The sequence below is a fragment of the Cheilinus undulatus genome, linkage group 2, assembly GCF_018320785.1.
Source record: "Cheilinus undulatus linkage group 2, ASM1832078v1, whole genome shotgun sequence".
NCBI lineage: Eukaryota > Metazoa > Chordata > Actinopteri > Labriformes > Labridae > Cheilinus > Cheilinus undulatus.
In genome coordinates, this window is record NC_054866.1 from 34,795,416 (window position 1) to 34,818,136 (window position 22,721).

Genomic DNA, 22,721 nt, shown 5'->3' on the forward strand with positions numbered 1-22,721 from the left:
CAAAATGAGCCCAAGTTCACCAAAAACCTTTTATTCTATCATATTTTCAAAGTGTAAAGCAGCACCCACTCTTTCTGGAAGAAAACAAAAGTATAAAATAACAGAAACAGGTTTGAATGAAAATAATACTGTCACCCGAACAGACCACCAGCGAGAAAACCCACAGTGCAAGAGTTGTCTTAAAGCCTTGTATATAAAATTATCAAAAGAAAATTCCAAACAAAGCTGTTCAAAGTGTCTGAGAACAACAATTAAGAACTCTTGTGATAATATGACCGCTATCCCCTCTCACACCAGCTTTTGAAAGACGAAAGAGAGTAAACTCATGTAAGTCTGCTCAGCCGTGAATCTAGTCGACTTCCTCAATGGTGGGGCCTGAGGATGTTCCGCCTCCAGGAGCACCACCAGCTCCAGGAAAGCCGCCAGGCATGCCCCCTGGCATCCCTCCAGGTGTGCCACCTGCGTTCTGGTACAGCTTGGTCATAATGGGGTTGCACAGCTTCTCCAACTCCTTTTGCTGATGGTCAAACTCATCTTTTTCTGCAGTCTGAGGAAAGAGCCCACAACAGGTTGAAAATAAAACTTTGAGAATCAACATTTAGCAATTTTAAATGGCAATAGTTTACATCTATTACAATTCCTACCTGGTTTTTGTCCAGCCAGCTGATGACTTCGTTACACTTGTCCACAATCTTCTTTCTGTCCTCATCACTGATCTTGTCCTTCAGCTTCTCATCTTCCACTGTAGACTTCATGTTGAAGGCGTATGACTCTAAACCATTCTTTGCTGCCACCTTTTCTCTCTGCTTGTCATCTTCAGCCTTGAAATCCTCTGCATCCTGGACCATACGCTCAATGTCCTCCTTGCTCAAACGACCTGATGGATTTTATGTCACAAGCTTAATATCAAACCTTTACAAGTTAGATACATACTGCAGTTGTTCTTAAGGCTACCTTTGTCATTGGTGATGGTGATCTTGTTCTCCTTCCCTGTGCTCTTGTCCACAGCAGACACATTCATGATGCCATTAGCATCGATATCAAAGGTCACCTCAATCTGAGGGACTCCTCTGGGTGCAGGGGGGATTCCAGTCAGCTCAAATTTGCCCAAAAGGTTGTTGTCTTTGGTCATGGCCCTTTCACCCTCAAATACCTGCAAAAATATCACCAGATAAACCAACAGTCAGTGATAAATACTGTTTACAATGTAAATACTTTCTATAAAATGTTTCTTTATAGGGAGGCTGTACCTGAATGAGCACACCAGGCTGGTTGTCAGAGTAGGTGGTGAAGGTCTGGGTCTGCTTTGTGGGTATGGTGGTGTTCCTCTTAATGAGAACAGTCATCACTCCTCCAGCCGTCTCAATGCCCAGGGACAAGGGGGTCACATCCAGCAACAGCAGATCCTGCACATTCTCTGACTTGTCACCTGCCAGAATTGCTGCCTGCACAGCTGCATGACAATTGGGAGGATTGTTTCAAACAAGCAAGTGATTTCTGAAAACATCTTTATCAGAAATGATTAGTGCACTGTTATTTTAACAACAAAAATGGGTTATACCTGCTCCATAGGCCACTGCTTCGTCAGGGTTGATGCTCTTATTGAGCTCCTTTCCATTGAAGAAGTCCTGCAGCAGCTTCTGGATCTTTGGGATACGAGTGGAACCTCCCACCAGGACGATGTCATGGATATTTCCCTTGTCCATCTTGGCATCACGAAGAGCCTTTTCCACAGGCTCCAGGGTTCCTCTAAACAGGTCTGCGTTCAGCTCTTCAAAGCGAGCCCTTGTGATGGAGGTGTAGAAGTCGATACCCTCGTACAGAGAATCGATTTCAATGCTGGCCTGGGTGCTGGAGGACAATGTGCGCTTGGACCTTTCGCATGCTGTGCGCAGACGGCGCACAGCCCTTTTGTTGTCACTGATGTCTTTCTTGTACTTGCGTTTGAACTCAGCGATGAAGTGGTTGACCATGCGGTTATCAAAGTCTTCTCCACCCAAGTGTGTGTCACCTGCTGTGGACTTCACCTCAAAGATGCCGTCTTCGATGGTCAGGATGGAGACATCAAATGTACCACCACCCAGGTCAAAGATGAGAACATTTCTTTCTGTTCCAACCTGTAATTTCAATTATTTAAGTTCAGTGTACTTTTGCATGAACAAGTGCAGTCAGTAACATGAAATTCACTTAAAGATGTCACAAGTCATTACAATTAAAAGTATGCCAGTTAACCTTTTTGTCCAGGCCATAAGCAATAGCAGCAGCAGTTGGTTCATTGATAATACGAAGGACATTCAGTCCAGAAATGGTCCCAGCATCTTTGGTGGCCTGGCGCTGAGAGTCATTGAAGTAGGCAGGAACAGTCACCACAGCATTGGATACAGTCTGAAAAAGGGGGTAGTTGTAGGATAAAGAAGATAAGACACTTAACAATCATTCTTAACATGAGAATTTTACTTAATACTAAGTTTACTTAAGTTACAGTCAACTACAACATGACCAAAAAAAAAAAAAAAAAAAAACATAAAGAAAAAACAGCTTTACCTTTCCTAGGTAAGCCTCTGCAATCTCCTTCATTTTAGTCAGCACCATGGAGGAGATCTCCTCAGCGAAGAAGGTCTTGGTCTCACCCTTGTATTCTACTTGAATTTTGGGCTTGCTGGAGTCATCAATGACTGTAAATGGCCAGTGTTTCCGGTCTGACTGGACCATGGGGTCATCAAAGCGACGCCCTATAAGACGCTTTGCATCTGAAGGACAATTAAGAGTTCAAGCAGTGAGCAAACATCTTTTTTTTTTTTTTTAATAATTAAGTTTGGCAAGTCTAAAAAAACATGTCATACCAAATACTGTGTTGCAGGGGTTCATTGCCACCTGGTTCTTGGCTGGATCCCCGATCAGCCTTTCTGAGTCAGTGAACGCAACATAACTGGGTGTGGTCCTATTTCCCTGGTCGTTGGCAATGATCTCAACTTTGCCGTGCTGAAACACTCCCACACAAGAGTAGGTGGTGCCCAGGTCTATGCCGATTGCTGGTCCCTTGGACATGATTCCTGAGAATATGAAGTTGATCAGCTGTTAATAACATAGTGGCACAAGAATCAAAATCTGGTCACATGGGGGATGAGTAACACAATCCTTCACTTAGTGATGTGGGTGGCATCTGTGATGCATATTTGTAGTGTTGGGTAATGAGGCTATTATCAGACTCTGAACAGCTCAAACAGAAGTGGAAACACACTGCCTCAGTGAAGTGAGGGGTCCACAGCACCTGTTTTTAAACAGCTTCTCAGTGGCTGTTTTTGTTGTGACTACACTGGGCAACAAGGAGGAAAGGGGGTTTTATAGGGCAGGTTCAAAAAATGATAATTTATAAAATTAAGCACCATTTTATTAAGTTTTATCATTCCATAGTCACTGAGCTTCAGTGGCATTCATTGAGTTGATATTTGCTGGTAGGATACCCTTCTCCTGCAATTTAGACAATCAGTTAATCAGTTAGATTATTATTCAAGTGTAAATAGTCAAACTTGATCTTTAACGGTGCTCTAGTATTGGATACGGCAGTAGACTGAATAAATTCAATTAAACAAGTCAACCTGGGGTCTGATTTATTGCTGGTTTCTATTTTTACCTTTAAACAATTATTCTTAAAAGTGTGTGAATTAATTTTAAAAAAATCAAAGAAAACGTAAGTTAAAAAAAGTTGAACTTGAACTGGTTTTTTTAGCCATTTAGATAACCTGAAAAACAGGTTGATGAGTACAGTTGTACCTTGTGTCACAATGCAAATATCTTATCAAGGTGACTTAGTCAGCAGGAATCACTTGGAATCGCCCTATGTTTGCTGTTGCTATAGTAGCAGAATCAATAAACTGTAATATTAACCTATCGGTAATCCACAAGAGCAGTCATAACAGCTTCTCAAAGCAACAGTTCTCATACTTGGGGGTTGTACACAGAGGTGGAAAAAGTACCACACTACTGTACTCATGTAAAGGTAAAGTTAATTTGACTAAAATTACTTAAGTATAAGTAAAAGTACTAGTCTATAAATCTATTCAAGTAAAAGTTAAAAGTGAGTCATTTAAAGTTTAATTGAGTGTCTACTTTTGTGTACAAAAGGTGCTTTCACAGTAAAATATAATATTTCTTTAATGTGCAATAACTACAAGAGAATATGGCTCTCCAGCCAGGTTGTATGTTATGAGGTGTGACTTAACCTTAAGTAAAACGCAGCAGCTGATTTGGTAAGAAATGTGGGGTTTGTGCTACTGACTGTCATGTGAAGTTAAAGTGATTCTAAAGTAAAATACGTCCCCCAAAATTGAGCATAAAGTGTTTGTTCAAGCAGGTCACAGAATCAAGTTCTGCCATAACTGTGATCAGCTGATATCCAGCTGATTTGCTCTAAGCATGCTATTGGCTTATCACTCTCATGCTGCCTTATTTAAACTGCTCTTGCCTGGCTACAATCTGTCGCTCTATCTGCAAACTGTTCTTGCAACCTTCCTCCATCCCACCTCCTCCTTTATCCTGTTTCTGCCTTAATCAATATAATTCTGATGTCACTGCTGCCTGCTCTGCTTTTTTTTTTTTTTTTTTTTTTTTTTTTGCTGCTTCTCCCTGCCTCAGGCTTTCCTTATCGCAGAAAGAGCAGGAATGTGTGCTGTTTCTGCTTAATGCTTTCCACGCAGGCTCGTAGAAGGGCAGCAAGATCCCAAAGCAGCCACACCTAACACAAAGAACAGCATAAGTGCTACACAATAACTGCCAGTTAATAAATAATAAAGACGCAAATGGTATCTTTCTTGACCAAGTAGTCACGGCTAAAATATACTTAAATAAAAGTAATGGGCAAAAAAAGTACTACAAAAAAGTATAAGTACACAGTTGTACTGTTTCAGACAAGTACACGTTTCGGAAATGTTGAGATATTCTGATCATAGTTTAAAGCTTAAGCATAAAAGACTTACAGAAAAACAATAAACTGAACAATATTTACTTTATCAGAAAAGTAACGATCAAAGAAAAGGCACCAATGGGCTTTTGGGCTCCTGTTTGAGTTCCACCTCCGGACAGTCCACATGTTGTTATGGAATCTCCCTCAGGATTAATAAAGTATCTGTTTGTTTAACCATTTTGTCATGGATATAGCAGATTTTAGAAAACAAAGAAAGTTTTAAAGGTGCCCCTTTAAATCAGTCATATACAGAGAATTTTACTCTTTCCAGTAAAACAGGACGATCTCATTATTATGCACAAGACTGTGTTCCATCTCTTTTAAACTACACAAATATAACCTAAATCTACACAGAACCCAGTGTGGGACTGGCCTAGTGCTAATGTAACAGCATATTAGCAGGAACCCCCTTAATTGTTTGCTTGAAGGCCAAAGCGTTATACAATATAAGTTTGACAGCCCAACAGCAAAGGGTTAATGGAGCCGCATGCTGTGCTGCATCATTAGCTTAGCTGTCAACAGCAGCCTTGGTACATGAGGGCGTGTCACTGCACATTTCAGCAGGCTGGGAACTTTCTGGACTCTTCCTTTTACTTCCTTGAAAGAATACACGCAACAGAGACGTTACATAACCTGTCTTTTACATATGCACAACTTTAACGCAGATTAACAATTTAGTTTAAAAAAAATCCTAAACTAAGTCCAAGGCACAGCGGCAGAGAGGAACCAGTTGTGTGAGCAGCACAGACTTCAGTCAGGGGTTAGCAGCATCATTTCATACCTGTTGTTAGCCACGTTTTTTTTTAACAAACGGTCATTTTCAACGCTTATTTCGTTTGCTTAAACACACATAAACAGTACACAAGTTAGCTCAGAGCATTGAATGTTTATAGAAGTTTTTGTGAATTAAAAAGTGAAGCTGTATTTGAATATAAAGCATGGACACGACAGAACAAGTAGGCTAACTGTTAGCTTACTGTCAAAAAAGCACATTCAACAGCCGTTGAAAGTAAATGGCGTTATCGAATTGTAAACCTCTTCAGTGTAACTGTTAAAGTCGTGTTGCTCTTATCAGCATCTGTAAAAGTTTCTAAGACACGTCATTTTACCCACACATACTCACCTCCGTTCAGTTTTGAGTGTGTCGTTTGTTTTTCTTATCGCTTAAGTTGCTCTATTTCAATACTGCAGGCTGGATTCTCCCTGAGTGTCTGGGTCTGACAGGTCCCCGGTGCCCGCTGTCTGCGTCTGGGAGCGGCCGCGCCTCCTCTTCAACATCCCCACTCAGAACTCTCTAGAACACAGGAGGAGCGATGTTGGCCAACCCTCCTCCATCATTTCTCTCTTTGAAAATGGGCCAATAAAAAACACTGGCTTCCGATTTCAACAGCTGTTGCTACCAAGAGTTTGGGTGAGTAAGCTCGAAGTGAGATTGGCAGCTAACAGTCACACCATAGCCGTAGTAGTAGTGTTGTAGGGCAGTGGTTCCAAACCTGGGGTCCAGGGACCCAGAAATCTCAGGGGAGGCATGGTGCCCTCTCTGCTCTGACATTGTTAAACTTAGATATACATATTGCTGTACACATCAAAACCTCGTATGTCCATAATCTTCCCTTTTAAAAGTATAAAAAAGCTGTATGTTTCATTCAGTTTAACATTTGGTCATAGTCTGCGTCTTTTTGCCCCTCTTTTGCTTTAAAATCGGTTCAATCCCACTGACAAATGCAGGGTGACTAATACCACTGACTTATGAAACTATTTATAAATTGTGAAAAATGGTGGGGAGAGGTTTTGGCCTGACGCCAGTGAGATATCCCTTTTAAATAATGATTAGAAACATAGTGGATGTTGCTCTATAGAGGTCACATGAAGAAATAAAGAGGATTCATTTTTTGCACAAAAAGTACTTTTTAAAGGGAGAAAATAATTTCTTAAAATGATAAAGTCACATGTTTACAAGAAAACAAACTCTGAATTTCAGAGTTTAAAAAGTCATTGATTTATGAGAAAAAAAATTGAAATTTATTTTTTTTTAAGTTTTTTACACAAAACTGAAAACAGAGGATTTTTAGTAGTTTTTGACTTTGTAATCTCAAAATTCTAAGTATTGGTTCAGATACATTTACAAATTTTAAAGTAAAAAGACGTGAGTTTTCCAGTAAATTAAAAACTTTATAAACGTAAGTTTTTTTTTTTAAATGAACAGATCCTGTTTATTATTTTTTTTGTCTAGAGTGGTCCTAATACATCATTGTACTGATGGATAGTTTATACATAGATCTTTTGTTAGGAGCAAGTATATGTAGGCCTATTATGTTGGGATTTTTTCCAATAAGAACAATTAAAACTGACTTGTAATTTTTTTCCAAGTAGATTTGGGGGGCTTAGTTTTTGTTAGATATGAGTACTGGGGGCCCAAAGCAAAATAGGTTGGGAACCATTACTGTAGAGAGTACTCTGACCTAGACGCAGACTCAGGCTATATGAGAGGCAAGGGCTAAATGGAAAGGGCACCACCAGCTGATTCCATCATCCCAACAGGTAAGCCTCATGTAAAGAGGTGGAAAGGCTTGTAAATAGTTTAAGAAAACCAATGGAAAGCAAAACAATGTCAGCTGTAACAGTAAAATCAACAGTTATCTGCCTCTGCCACTTTCCTCTGCTGACTGCTGTGTGGATCTCTTCCCTGGTTGAACCTCCGCAGACAGTTTAGGATGCTGTTCTCTGAGCTCGTCAAAAGAGTTTTTAAACTGGTGCAGACTGTGTATGTAACTTTTTTGCACCCTGATGGTTTAGAAGACCACGACACAGCTTTGCATAGGTCTATTTGAAATCTTCTTGAAGACTACATCTGAAGTTTAACTTTAATTTTCAGCCATGAATTACAGCTGTGTCAGAAAGCAGAAAGGGTCGGAGTTAAGGAGCACAGAACTAGAAGTAACTGAGCCAAATCTAGGTATGATAAAGCAGCTTTAGCAAATCAACTACACATTCTATTTTAAACGATCTGAGATTCTCCTATCCCAAACCTCTATCTGGGGCCCACCAAAAAAAACCCTGTTCAACCATAACATCACAACATTACATCAGTTTTTTATTTGCTTGGTCAAGAAAGATCAGAAATTTTGGTCACGATTTCTCATGCAGTAGCCGATTGTGGGTCCTGTGGCTCCACCAGTTGAGAACCACTGGTTTAATGGCTATTAGGAGCCCAAATCAAATGGCCTTTGAGTTTTAGATAAAAATTCTGAGCAGATATTGTCATCATAACAATGAAACAAAGTTATACCTAGGTGTCACTTTCTCCTTCAAACTGGACAAATGACCCCATCTTGTGACCAGAGATGTTATAAACTGACTTCCCATGTGTGTTTTAAAACCTCATCAACTTTGAAGGCCTCATTATTTCAAACTGAATGTGTGATGAATCTGTTAACAGTGTCTCAAAGAGATCACTGGCTTAAAGTAAGTAGGACTTAAAAATGGGTCTCATATTATCACACTTCACTCCTCTTTAGCTTCAGCCCAAAGCTGGACAGCTCTTCCTCCAGACTGTTGTCTTTTAAGAAGGGACACATATCATGAATTGTGTTGTGTAAATTGTTTGAGACATTAGTCACTCTGCACTAACATGTAATTGCATGTAAAAAAAAATCCTCCCTGTCTTCTTATCTAACACCAGTACATTCCCAGGGCTTGCTTTCACTGAAATGGGGGCGTGGTTGCTCTGGAGGGTGGGAAGTGGCATTTGACTGCTTTCATGTGACATCACACACTCATGCAACGGCCCCAAGGCAAACAAGAAGGGCTTCTTACGGCTGTACAGTATAGAAAAAATGATATCTCAGATGCTACCTGTGTGTTTAAGCCAGGATTTTTTTTTTGATTGAACTAAAGTGGCTCTTCAAGGTGATGCACTAACTGATTAGGAGACAAGCCAGGGTTATACTTTTATAGAACCACATCTGAGAAGGAAAACCCAGAGATGAGTACAAAGCATGTAGATGCTGTATTTTGTTAATTATATCAGTCTTAACCTTAATGATTGTTGACACTGGTCCATGTGATATTTAGTAATGTTGGCTTATCAGCACTAACTAATCCTGTGAAGATCCAGTGAAGAATTTCTTGCCCTTCACCTCCAAACAGCAGCACTATAGAGCTAAACTTTGGATGAATACATATATTTGCCCATACTTTTGTAGACTTTCATGTCCCTGTGCTTTAAAAGGGACCAAATGACAAAACATACAGTTTAAAATTAATATCTCTGATTTTCTCAGTGGTCAGGTGATGTAAAAATTCTTTAAGGAGTTAGAAAATTTCAGTGCCTGGCACAGCTCAACATTGGTAGCTGCTACTAACCTAAGCACTCCTTGCCCTCCAGACCTCTGCACTGGTCACATGACTCAAAGGTATAACTAGGCCTACAAATCACTGGCACAGAGAATTTGACTACCAAAAGACAAAGATTTTTTGGGATATGAGCAAAGTGAATGTTCACTCTGGGTTGCACGAACAGGAACGCCAAGTGACAATACCGCCCTCCTGAAGCTGTAAGTCAGTTGGTGTTCCTGACAGAAAAGGAACTTATAAAATGCACAAACATGTTACTGCAACAAAATTGTCCTAACAGCCATTTCAGACTGGCAGTGTTCTGTTTTATAGGCTACCGGACATATCAGACTTTCTTAGATCTCTTTTCAAGTCTCATGAACAGAAGAAGAGAACATTTTTTCTCTGCTGTAAAGTGGCGTATCACTGTCCACCCACCAGAACTTATAATAAACCTACATTGATTATAATACCTAAGGTATCACAGTCATTTTCTTCTCAGTCTGAACCGTGAATATCATTCAGGGCGTTTTTTTTTAAACGATGATTGTTTTCAGCTGCGGCATTTGTCAGTGATTGGTCAGTCATATGCTTTTATTGGCCACATCAGATGTTTCATAAATCACACGAGGACTTTGTGGTAAGATGATTTACACACTTAAATCCAGTGTAGATTTCAAGTTTTAAGATTGATAAATATCAACAGCTGTGCAGAGCTGTAAAGTTTTCCATGTTTTCACTGTTCAGCCAGCATGCCGCTTGCTAACTTGTCAATTGTTGGTTTGTGACTTGATAGGTTGCAGAAGGTCCAATAATGACTTGCTTGGACAGATATAGAGCATTCCTACCACTGTTGTGAAGTTAGTCAGACGGACTTTTGTCAATAAATAAATTCTTCCTCTTTTCTTGTATACTCATGAAGGACACTAGTGTCCTAAGGCCTTAATTATCTGTCTTCTCCAAGGACTTAATAACTATATTTACAGTATAACCGCCTCCGACTTCCTGAAGCTGCCCAGTTCCAGATTTGATGCCAGTTTGCTTCCTTGCCATGGGAACCTGACTACAGCAACAGGTTTATTTAAATGAAAACCAACAGCTTGTGTTATTTTTCTGTAGCAGTGCGTCCCTCCATCTGTTGCAAGTGAGTGGCAGTTTAACTGTAATTAGAAAGTCACACCGTGTGGCTATTACTCATAAAGCATTACTGTATATGTTTTTAGCTAGTGATTTACACCTACACCCTGTTAGCCATTTTTACTCATCCACTCATGCATGCTTCAGGGAAATTTCAAGAGGATCACTCCCTAAATGGTTTCTTTACACATTCACATCGCAGCCAGAGACTGTACCATCAAGGCGAGAGACATTAAGGAACCAAAAGAGTCAGCCCACTTTTGATGAGCCAAACGCTCACACCCATTGAAAAAAACAAACAAACAGGTAAGCACAGGAGGAGTAGTATTTCCACCAATGAAGAGGGAGAGCACATCTGACCTGTAACTATCAAGTCAGGGCAGGTACACGATGACTCTTGGGAAAAAATGGAAAAGTTTAACCACACCTACAGATGTAGAAAAAAGTAAGATATATTGAAGGTGTCAATGAAATGCCAGTGGATACTTTCAAGAAACCCAATCTGTAGTGTCACATTTAAAACACCAATATAAGGGTGGATCACCTCAGTGTAAAATACAAGTGGGTCACAGATCATCAAGTTTTATACTGAACCGTGGGATTAGTTTACTGCTAGCAAAAGCTGTGTCCTGACATGGCCTTTTAAAAAAATGGGCTCCTCCTGTGTTATTGTCACAACATGTTATGATACGGCAGGGGTGTTGTATTTTTTTGACAGAGTTACTCACTGTACAGCATGAACTACTTTCAGTCAAAAGCTGCTGTGGAAAAGAATTCTATTAGTAGTGTAATGTTAAATTTGATACTTTCAGTTTATTTGACCTAATTCAAGTGATCTGAGAGGCAGAAAAGTTCAAATTCAAGATATTACTAATCAGTATTATACAATAAACCCTGATGATGTTTATGGGGAAAAGACTTAAAAAGGTAGAAGTGGAAAAAATGCCCTCATATATGATCATGTAGTAAACAGCAGGTTTTTCTTGTTTTTGTTTCTGTTTTTTCGTCACAGTGCCATGGCACCCTTCGCCGTTTCTATACAGTAACCACTGTTTCAGACTGGCAACCTGTGTAAGGGCTGCATCTCAGAGATGCTGCAGGTCTCATGCACAGAGAATTTTAAAGGGATATTTCAACATTTTGGCAAATTCGTCCATTGCCATAATTCCTATAGTCTTAGTAATAGGTTTGTTACCTTCAGTTGTCAGTGCAAGCTACTTTTAGATCAGCCGCTGCCAAGTTTGGACCTGCTGTGCCAACTCAATGTTAAGCAGACGGTATTCTGGCTTTCCCCTCATCAAACTCATCAAATATATAATCCAACAACTCCAAAACGCTCTCGTGCACAAGTTGTGACCTGCACATTCACCATGCTATAAAATAATAACGTATGATTATGTAACATTACGACGCATGAAGCAAATACTCTGAACTATTTCTTGAGTAAACCACTGGGCGGAGTGACACAGTGCAGCAGCCATGCCTGGAGTGTAGTTCTGGCTTTGCATTTAGCTTTAAAACATCTCTGTCTGGTAATGTTCCATGATTATTTAATAGTGTGGTGAATGTCCAGGTCACAACTTGCCCACGAGAGTGTTTTGGAGTTGTTGGGCGAAAGATTTTACTTCATCTATCACTGGTAGATGAAGTAAAATCTGTACAACTTTACAATCATATTTTATCACTCTCTCAGGTACATGTTATCATGAAGAGCTAGCTGTGCTAGCAGACTCTCCTATCATAACAGAGGTTAAACAGTCCCACCTAAACCATCCAGCAAGAACCACGGTGGAAACCAAACCTGGCCTGCAGGTCATCAGAGAGGAGGATCTCCCTGCCTTCATCACACCTCTCCAGTGTCTGAGACTTCTCAGAGCATGGAGAACTATAGGTCTGTTTTAGATGGGTTTTATTGTACTCCAAAATAGAGAAGCTCATTCAGTAAAATTAAAAGATATCTACTGTCATTCACTATAATCATTTTATTTAAATTCTTCAGTTTGAAGTTTGAATGACAATATGTTGAAACTTTAGATTTTTTTATTATTCATTTATTCCAAGCAGTAAAGCTCAGAGCAGTGACTTTTAAATTTTTTAATTTCTGTTTTTCTCCATCTTTGTCATTGTGATTTTATCACTTGCTGACACTGAGGCCTCCTCACTGTCCAAGACTAAATGTCTGAGGTGAGCATTCCTTTGATTTTAATTTGTTGAAAAGTATCACAGTTAAGTGAGACTTTTTGTAAGGCATCCATTTAAATTTGTGTGTCAAGTAAAAATTATGATTATTTTTTCAGGTGATTTGCTCTCAGCAGCTCTTGGAAAGCTGAGCATCGAGGGTCAGGCGCTTGTGCCTCCACAACTTTCTTCTGGAGGCAGAATTTGGGGGGGGGGGTTATCTTTCTGTAAAGTAACATCATATTTTGAAATGATATATCATTTATTTCTTTTTATGTGATTTCAGGTTTTTAGTGTGAATCAGCCCCACCTGTGGCAGGCAAGACAACAAACTTCATCAGCCAAAAAAGGTGGAACGTCCATGACAGGAAGAACAGCCTAGTCAGTTCTCATGTATCCTCGCCCTTAAGACTATCAATGGACTCTAAGGGCTGCGCGACTTTTGTGTACGTCTTGGTTATTGTGCTTTTACAACATTTGCTCATATCTTTAGCAGTAGTTCCTTTATTTTTTAACATGTTGATTCAGATTTGTGGTTGATATTACTCATAACTACTGACAGTTATCAAAGTCAGCCAGCTGCCACTCACAGGCTCCAATTGTTTTTCTTTACCAAATATTTGGAAAAGGCAACAGCTGATGTACTGTAGGTGAGGTGTTTCCTCACTAAAATTAAAAATGTCCATTAAAATACAATGCAACTTTTTTTTTTGCCTCACTAATGGTGTTTTTTAAATTCATCTATAATTCTCCTAACAATAAATAAGTGACTGTAGTTCCTTGCACCAGTAGAGTAACTTTGTTTAAACAGCATGATATTGTTTGATGTAGATTTCAGACTGGGCCTTAGAGCCCACTTTAATGTCACTTTCTTTTGAGAATACTTGGCTTTCTTTTAATTTAGTCTAATGAGATTAATATTAAATATGTAGGTTGATGCTATCTTCAATATAAAAACAAGTTTGTTATTAATAGAAAGTATTTTATAGCAGTTAAAACTCATGTTTGAAAGCTTTAACATGTAATGTAAAACTATGAAGTTTTAATAATTATCTTATATCCATTGCAGCTCTGGCTCTGTTTTTATTTTACAGGTAAAGTGACTTTAGAATGCATTTTGATGCATTTGGGAATTACACTTTGGTCTTTGAACTATGTTCAGGGTTTAATTAATTGTTTTTTGCTTTTAACATAATTAAACATTTTACGTGGAGGCAATCTCAATGCAGAGAGATATCGAGATGAGATTCTGCAACCAGTGGCAATCCCATATCTCTACAGTCTGAGACCAAACTCTGTCCTCCAAGATGACAAAGCTCGCCCCCACAGAGTCGGGTTTATCAGAGACTACCTCCAGAATTTGGGAGTGGAGAAGATGGAATGGCCTGCAAGCAGTCCTGACCTTAACCCCATTGAACACTTGTGGGATCAGCTTGGGTGTGCTGTTCATGCCAGAGTGACCAACACAACCATGTTAGCTGACTTGCGACAAATGCTGGTTAAAGAATGGGATGCTATCCCACAGCAGTGTGTGACCAGCATGAGGAGGAGGAGCCAGGCTGTTGTGGCTGTGTATGGTTCTTCCACACACTACTGAGGCTCCTGTTTGTTACATTAATACATTGTTAAATTGCCAATATGTCTTGTTTCTTTAAACTTCAATCATCCAATCCACCAAACATCAAACAAGAGTCAGTGGCAGAATCAGCTGTTTGGCATTGGCAGAGAAAATTTGGCACATTTTCCATGGGTGCAACCCACATACTCAGCTCTGCTGCTCATCCCACAAATACATGTTCCTTACAAATGTGGCACCATTTAAAAGGGTAATAAACAGGCTTTCCAACGGTATAAGATGTATTGCCAAGACACATTCACATATACCAAACACAAATTTCCTTACTTTTTGTGCTAAGTTTAAATATGAGAGATAGAAATATCTATCAAATAAGATGAATTTGACTAATCATGCGGGGTTCCCTTTAAGCTTTTGCGTCTGATGAAATCAGCGGATCGGAATTTAAGTTAGATGGGAAGTTAGATGTCATGACATGTCTTTTGTCATGAAAATTAGGCTGTCAAGAAAGAGCGTATTTCACTAGAATTTAAACCAGCAGTTAGATGGTGCTAAAATACTATGTCAACTCAACCCACTTTGCAAAGAGGGTTGGTCTGCCAAAGCTGTGTTGGGGTTGTAAAGGGATGGAGGAAAAAGTAGAAAAAGACAAGAAAAAGAAGAGGGAAAGACAAAAAACAAGAAGGAGATGTACTATAGAAAGAGAGAGAAAGGATATGAAGTAAGAGAGAAGAGGGAAGTGTGGACAGAGAAATGGGAGATACTGAAAGATAGTAATAGGTAATGCCAAAGAGAAAAGCAGAAGATATAGAAAGAAAAAGATGGAAATGCAGATAACAAGAAGAAGGAGAGAGAGAGGAAGAATGTCTGGATGCAGGCAAAGAGGAAATGGATATGCAGAAAGAGAGAAGAAGCAGATGCAGAAAAAAGGAGTAGTGGGAGATGCAGATAAAAAAAAATCAGAGAAAGAGAGAAGAGGAGTTGTAGAAAAGGAGACAAGGGATATGCAGAAAGAGAGAAGAGGGAACTGTGGACAAAGAAAAGGGAGATAAATAGAGAAGCAGGAAATGCAGAAAAGAGGCAGAAGATGTGAGGTGCCAAAAGAAAGAAGAGAAGAAAAAGGAAAAGGGGAAATTCACAAAGAGGGAGATGCAGGAAAAGAGAAGCAGGGGTATGCAGGAAGAGAAAAAGGAGATGTAGAAAGAGAGAAGAGGGCATGCAGACAGAGAGAAAAGGGAGGGGCATAAAGAGAGAAGCAGGAGTTGCAGAAAAACAGCATAGGGAGATGTTGATCATGAGAAGATGGAGACACAGATAACAAGTCGACTGAGATGTAAAAGAAAGAGAGAAATCAAGCAGAGCAACAATAATGAATTAAATACATTTATGGCGGCCAAGACCAAAATTTGGAAGCAGTAACAGCCATGTTTGATAGGAATTCTAATACTAGTGTTGGAAATAAAGATGATAATGAAATAAAGAGTGCCTTTACTAGTTGTTAAAGCAGTTGATTTTAAGCAGCTCTTAGATTCATGTTAACATTTCTAATAACAGTCATAGATAGTGTAGTTAAAGCAGTTTTAAACCAGTGGGTCCACAGCAGGAGGCAGCTGATATCCTTAATAACACAACACTGTTAGTATTAACAGGAGCAACCAGTGATCATTTAAATACTAGCATTAGCAGCAATAGTGGCAATGAAAAAAAGTAAGGAGATTATAGCAATTCAAGCTGAGCAGTTCTTTGGATTAATTTTTAAATATTGTGATAATAAAGGATGTAAAGCTAATAGCAACAATTGTTGTAGTTGGAGTCAAGCGGGTCCACAGCAGTAGGCCATCCACACTAAAAGAAACCTAAGAGACATGGGAGCCCAGGATTCAGTTCGTTACATGCAGTTATATGAGAGTAATACATACAGAGAAAGCAAACTGTTCAGGGCAGAGATGGGTTATTCATTTAGGTACCAATAAAGTGCCACAACTCAGTTCATGAGAATCATCGCCATCAACGTGTCCTTTTGTCATGAAAATTAGCCTGTTAAGAAAGAGCGTATTTCACTGGAATTTTCCCAAAAGACAGTGGATGCCCTCTGAATTGCCTAAACTGTTACAAGTCCATTGAGACAAGACGCTTGTGCTGTTATCTGAGACTAAACGTGAGCGACCACCATTCTTGTTCAATGTAAACATCCATCTATCCCTTTGTTCCCATTGAGAGTTCACAGTCTGTTATTGCTCACATTTGTGTGAGTCACATTCAGAAACACATGAGTGCTCTATGTCCTTGGCCTGGCTTTGTTACAACGTGTGAGGAATGCATGCTAGCAACGTGAAGCTAAGTCATTACCCCCAAGCATGGGTTAAATGAGAAATTTAAGTGTAATGATATTAAGTTAAGCCTTTAAGTATTTAACAATTACACACCATTCCAGTTTGCAAAAACATTCAGGAAGGAAAAATAGGTAGTATTAGATAAGGACATAATATGAAGTGCTTGTAATGTGCTGATAAGAAATACTCCCTTTTTGGAGTAATTCAATATAGGAAAGCACATGTACGTTTTCTTTCTCAGCTTGGCCTTGTTGGGTTACCTTCAGGTTGTACTTCCTTGTGTCACTGCAGGTTTACCGGCAACTGCTCCAGGCCAAGCAACAGAATATTTATTACATTAACATCTGCTTTGACTCGGTGGCATGGCCCAGAGTTTCTGACAGACTTTTTTGTCAACACAAAATTTTGGGATTAAGTTTTAAGTTTAAACAGGTTAAAAAAAAGTTTAATGAATGAGAAATGTGTTTGACTGCACTTAAAGAAATTAGTCATTGTTACTTAAAATTAGTGCTGTCAAACGATTAAAACTTTTAATCAGATTAATCACAGGGTTGCTAGGGATTAATTTCAATTAATCATGCTTAAATATCATTCATTTTTAATCTATATTAATCACGTTTAATTTTGCAAGCTTGGCAACGCGTTAGCCAAAGTGCTAGCAGAATCCCAGACAAACATACAGTGCTTAACAAATTTATAAGACCACCTGTCATACCTGTCATTTGTCTCAAAGACCATCCAGCATCATGAAGTGCTTTAATGCAGACTCTTTCATTTTCAGTGAGCTCTTGACATTTTACCATTTTGAACAGGACTGAGGAATTTCAAACTGAATTCACCCAAATTTGAGCTGGCTCACTGGGCTTTTCTGAGAAGTCAGAAATGAATCAAGCATAACATTCAACCACTAAAACTCATTTTTCTATTCAGGAATGCAAGTAAATAACTATAATTTGACATATTAATCAAGAAATTCAATTTTTTTGTAAATCAGTAAATTTGAAAATTCATGGATAACAATAATAATCATATTTTAGCATTAAAAATATCATTTGGGTTAAAGAGCTTCAACATATTGGTGTATTAACCATTGCAGAAACATTAAATATGATTTTGGTAATTACCAATGCTGTTAATTTAGGGCAGCTATGGCATAAACATTACTTTGGTTAGGGTAAGGGCGGTCTAATAAATTAGTTAAGCACTGTATGTTTTGCATTAATATGGTATTTTAAGTTGGAAGTGCTTCGTGGAAAAGAAAACTCCTTCCTGCAGAATGTGCATAATTTATTTTGGTCGACTGTTCCATCTTGTTTTTTTTTTTGTACCCAGATCTCCCATCAAGAGGGCCAGCGTACTGTTTAGTGTCTTCCATATTGAGTTGGTTGGTCAGCACCGGATCAAGGGCCCATTTGCACATGCTCGGCGGCATGCTCGACGGTAACCCTACTTGGACAAACTGCCCGAAATGTGTTGCCAGAGACGTTTCAGGGATTTTGAGTCAATCTGTGCTATAGATGGGGTAATTGCATTAAAATTTTTAATCAGATTAATCATGATGATGGATTATTCCGCATTAACGCATTAATTTTGACAGCCCTACCTAAAATAGTAAGTCTGGTTGACAAGGGGAGGTTGATTTTAAAACAAATTTCAAGTATAAATTAAGTGTCATTTAGTAGATCCCACTTAAAAAGTTAAGCCCAGTCCTTTTAAAATTGAAATTGAGTCTACTTAAATTATTTAATTAGTTATTTCATTACTCAGACCATTTAAGTGCGATCACTTGCCTCACATTTTCAAGTAAAGTCAACTTATCCGGGTTTACAGCGTGAACACCCAGCTACCTAGAAGTGGGATGGTGCACTTGCTGTTTGCCCTACCAATCCACACCCTTCTGCATGATATGATTCTGTGTTGAATACAGTTCCCCTTCATTTGAGAATTAGTCATAGGTAGTTTAGTCTACTTGTGAAATTACAACTCTGCTCGGTGCTGGTCCATCGTTGTCCCGGCTGCTACATCAGTGTTTATGTCGCTCAGCTATCTGCAGTTCCCTTTGTTTCATTTTCTTCATTACCTGCAGCGACGACAAACTCAAAATCCTTCCCTTTACTGTAGATTTCCCTGCTCAGTAGCTCTAAAGTCCCCAGAGACAAGCTTTGTTTGAGGTCATCCATGTTGACCACATAAATATGTACCACCCAGATAAGCCATGTGTTACTTATATAACATTACAACAACCCCAGCATGGAACCACAAGTGAGCTGAAGTGAAATTACTTTGAGTTTATATGAAAGGGTTTTTGCAACAGATCTTCTAGGTAACACATTATATAATATTTGATTATTCATTATTCACTTATTTGGTACTTGTCGGATTTTTCAGTGGGACACTTTGGCAGTTAATATTTTTATCTGCTGGACATCTACCTGTGAAACGGCCACAGAGCAGTGAATGCTGGCTAACAGAAACTCTGGCATGGCCAATGATTGGGCATGGTGGGGCTAATTTGAAAAATATACATAAAACATGTCTATGCCACTGAGTGATACATGAACATGCTTTGTCAATAAGGGGAGAAGCACGTTTCACATAATAATGAACTTAATAATGTCAGGCTCTTAAAAGACGTTTTCAAATGTATACTGGGTGAACTGTTTTATTTAGACAGTCATTTAATCAGTATTTTATTGTACATTCATTGTTTTGTATTGAGCAAAATTTATCAAAAATACTGATACTGGTATATCAATGATAAGGAGGTCACCAGAATCTGTGCACCCCAGGAAAGGTCACAGCACACACTCCTGGTGTTTTTGGCAAAGATTTCATTCCCAGACACACAATACAAGGCGAGCTGCGTCATCTTATCTAGCATTCTTTTATTAAGGTTTTCAAAGCCCTGATATTGTAATCTATCTGAATAATCCAGTACAAATTTAGGTTTGTACCAAGATTGTCCTCAAACTCCACAATGGCCCAAATAAAGCACATTGGTTTTCTCCCTCATGCACATACAGTTTTTATTTAGGTTTTAAGAGCTGTGTGAGCAAGCTTAAAAGCCCTGCGGCAAACACAAATGGCACCAACTCCCTTCTATAAAGAATGTTTTTATTATTGATCTGGTTCCTTGACCTAAATCCACCACAAACATGTTCCTAGTTGGTTTTATTAATCCCAGGGGCGATCATGTTTTAGTGTTTTGGGGTTCAAGTGTTTAACAGATGTGCCCCTCAGTTACACCGATGGCATTGCTTTCAGAAAAATGCTTATTTAGACAACAAAGGAGAGATTAAAACTGGCATTTGACATCGGATATGTCTAAAGTAATCTACCAGGCACCTTTTTCAGACTGTATCCTCATCTTTTATTGTAGCGGTGTTCTTCAGGGACCGGGGTTACTCAGGAGGCCCTTTGGTGTCATGGTGCTTTACAAAAGACTGAGTATTTCTCTCAGGATAGGTGTGTCTTTGATTCACTCACTGTACAAAACAGTAGAGAAATGTTCCATTTAAAATGTTTACCTCCAGGCCATAACAAAAACTGATCCATTACAAAACTTGCACTCTGAAGAACAATAATGTGACTCTTATCACATCAAACAATCTCAGAGGAGGACACTTGTGATCAGATTGCTGATCCTGCCCTTTCATCTGCCTATGAAAAATAAAAAACTGTTTGTGTGTATACTTTATGGTTTCCTGTGCAACGCCCATGTACATAAGACAGCAGTCAAGTGTTTTTCCATTTCACATCATTAAGAGCCATTAAGATTGCATTATCTTACATATAAATTTATGCAGACATAAACTTGTCAATGCATTACTGGAAGTTCAAAGCTGAGTCAGAACCTACCTAACATTTGAAAGTTGAATATCTGCACATACATGCTGTAAACAAACTTCTTAGCACTGACCTAGGCTCAGCAAGGACTCTTTTGTGTCTATAGGTGTTATTATTCTGTTGAAAGAATCGTTAATCTGGGGGCCTTAACATGTTATTTAAATGCCACCGACAAAGCAGTGGGAGCAAACTGGGGTTAAATGTCTTACCCAAGGACACAATGACATGTGACTGCAAACCCATAACCTTCCAATCGCAGGACAGTTGACTCTACCTACTGGGCCACAGTCTCCCCAACAATATCTGCAACACTGCTGGCACTGCGCCAATTTGTCTGTCGTTCTCACTATTCATTTTAACCTCACTTGTGAACAAGACCCCAAAATACTGAAGTCCTTCATTTAGGGCATAGACTCACTCTGCCCTGTCTAACCCCAACTGATGAGAGTAGTCTAGCATCTTCTGCAAGATAATAGTGGCCTCAGACTAGGTGATGTCGAGCTTCATCCCAACCGCTTTGCACTTGGCTACAAATCACCCCAGAATCTGCTGGAGGTGAAGTTTCTCATAGTCAGACTGACTGACTTAGAAAATGTGGTCAGGGATTGGTTTACCCTGATATGTATTCACATCAGCTGTGCTCAAATTGGACTAGGCTTTCTGCACTTGCTCCACAGTTTCGCCATGCTGCTATTTCTCTCCAACATTTCTCCTTTTTCAGTCTGGTAGTCCCACAACACTGCATCATAAGGGTAGGGACTTTGTTGTCATACCTCAACAGACTTTTCCTCTGTCTCATAGTTTCATCTTACAGCACCATCTTCATCACTCTCTTCCGATGCTTTGCTTTGTTTGTATTTGTGAGGTGCTATTTTTTCTGTCAGGAGGTTTTGAGGTGTCTCAGGTGTGTCCTTGATTGTTGTTCACTATGACACACTACAAGAGATGAAACGACAGATGTCAGGACTGAGGGATCCCAAACCTTGCAGCCTTTGGGTGGGACTGTAATCAGGCTGAAAACATGTAGTCTGACCCAGACTTAAATGTGACCTACAGTGTAAAAAAACACTTATAGAAGAGTACTATAGTAGCTATAGTCCAATGACCATTTCCCATAAATCTGTAGCCAGTGAAAGACTTTGAAGGCCAAGGTTTTGGAATCACCCTGTGCCGAACATTAAACCATTTAAACTGAATGCTCACCAGCTTTAGTAATGATTACAAAAAGGCTAGCCATCTGAGATTCAACTTTACTCTTCATTTTTTCTGCACCATCTAAAGCTCACAGTCTGACTTGACATCCACACTCCTTTGCAAAATGTTCCCTGCCTCTGTCCAATTCCAGCCACATTTGAGATCATAGCTTTCATGAAAAGCAGATGTAGTTATTACCACAGCCCACCATGAAGGACAGCAAAAGAAGATGGTTAGGTGTTTAGTTATTTAAATTTCTACAAATCAAAACAGCCTTTAAATCTAGTTCAGACATTCCTCCCTCTGGAGAAAAAAAATCAACCATTTGCTTTACAAACAACATAAATGTGCATTATTCAACAACTAAATATTATATAAGTATTTTTGAGAAGTGTCGGGTAAATTTGCTCAAGTTACCGGCCAGTGGGGTAGGTGAATAAAAGTGGCCTTACCTAACAGAGTGATTTTGTTAGAGTAAACAGCATTATTAAACCCCTTTTTTTCTGCTTGTTTCCAAGGCCGCCCATAAGGGGGCGATAAAGGGGAGAGCTTTATGGGGCCCAGGCTTACTGGGGGGGGGGGGGTCCATGGAGGTGAGGTGAAAATCATGGTCCATCATAATGTTAATGTTATCAAAGAAACAAAAAACAAATTTGATTTATTTGTGCTGTAGTAAAATATAACCTGTTTCAAAACTTTCATAAAACAGAATCACCCTTTTTTGGTCATGTTTACAGTGCAAATGGACACACTGACTTAACCATTTGGAAAGTAATATCAGACTTCATAGATAAGCCATGAGGTGCACAAATATCAAGATGAATAAAGAAGAAGAAACTGAAATAACTTTAACTTTAAGAGAAACATAATTGAGCTGTAGCTAGAAGTCTTGTTTACACTGAATCAGTTTCACTATAATCAAATGCATCGATACCTATGTAAAGTCGCTGTCAAATACACTGATAAATAAATAAATAATTGCATAAAGAGAAAAAGAAAGGTGAAAATTGGCAAAAATGGGTTGTCAAAAAAATTGCTGTAAACAGGGGCTTCAAAGAAACAACAATGGGATAAAAGTGGCAAAAATGAGCAAAAAGAAAGAAAAAATGGGATGGAAATAGTAAAAAGCAGTTAAAAAGTGGAAAAAAATATGTTAGAG

The 22,721-nt window shown here is 39.0% G+C and overlaps 1 protein-coding gene across 1 annotated transcript; it reads right to left on the bottom strand.

The window, feature by feature from the left end:
• Nucleotides 1-15: 15 nt before the first annotated feature.
• On the bottom strand, nt 16-6,241 carry hspa8b (heat shock protein family A (Hsp70) member 8b). Its single transcript, XM_041814122.1, has 9 exons — nt 6,087-6,241; nt 2,844-3,053; nt 2,545-2,750; nt 2,233-2,385; nt 1,562-2,117; nt 1,251-1,453; nt 955-1,153; nt 645-877; nt 16-547 (listed from the first exon to the last, which is right to left on the bottom strand). The coding sequence occupies exons 2-9, from the start codon at nt 3,046-3,048 to the stop codon at nt 350-352; spliced, it is 1,953 nt and encodes a 650-aa protein (XP_041670056.1). The 5' UTR covers nt 3,049-3,053; nt 6,087-6,241; the 3' UTR covers nt 16-349.
• Nucleotides 6,242-22,721: the final 16,480 nt, after the last annotated feature.

Coding starts and splice junctions, on each gene's coding strand:
- hspa8b (XM_041814122.1), bottom strand. CDS start 3,048: ATGTCCAAGGGACCAGCAATCGGCATAGACCTGGGCACCACCTACTCT. Junction 2,751..2,843: donor CCCCTGCAACACAGTATTTG/GTATGACATGTT, acceptor ATTGTCCTTCAG/ATGCAAAGCGTCTTATAGGG. Junction 2,386..2,544: donor CAGAGGCTTACCTAGGAAAG/GTAAAGCTGTTT, acceptor CCCCTTTTTCAG/ACTGTATCCAATGCTGTGGT.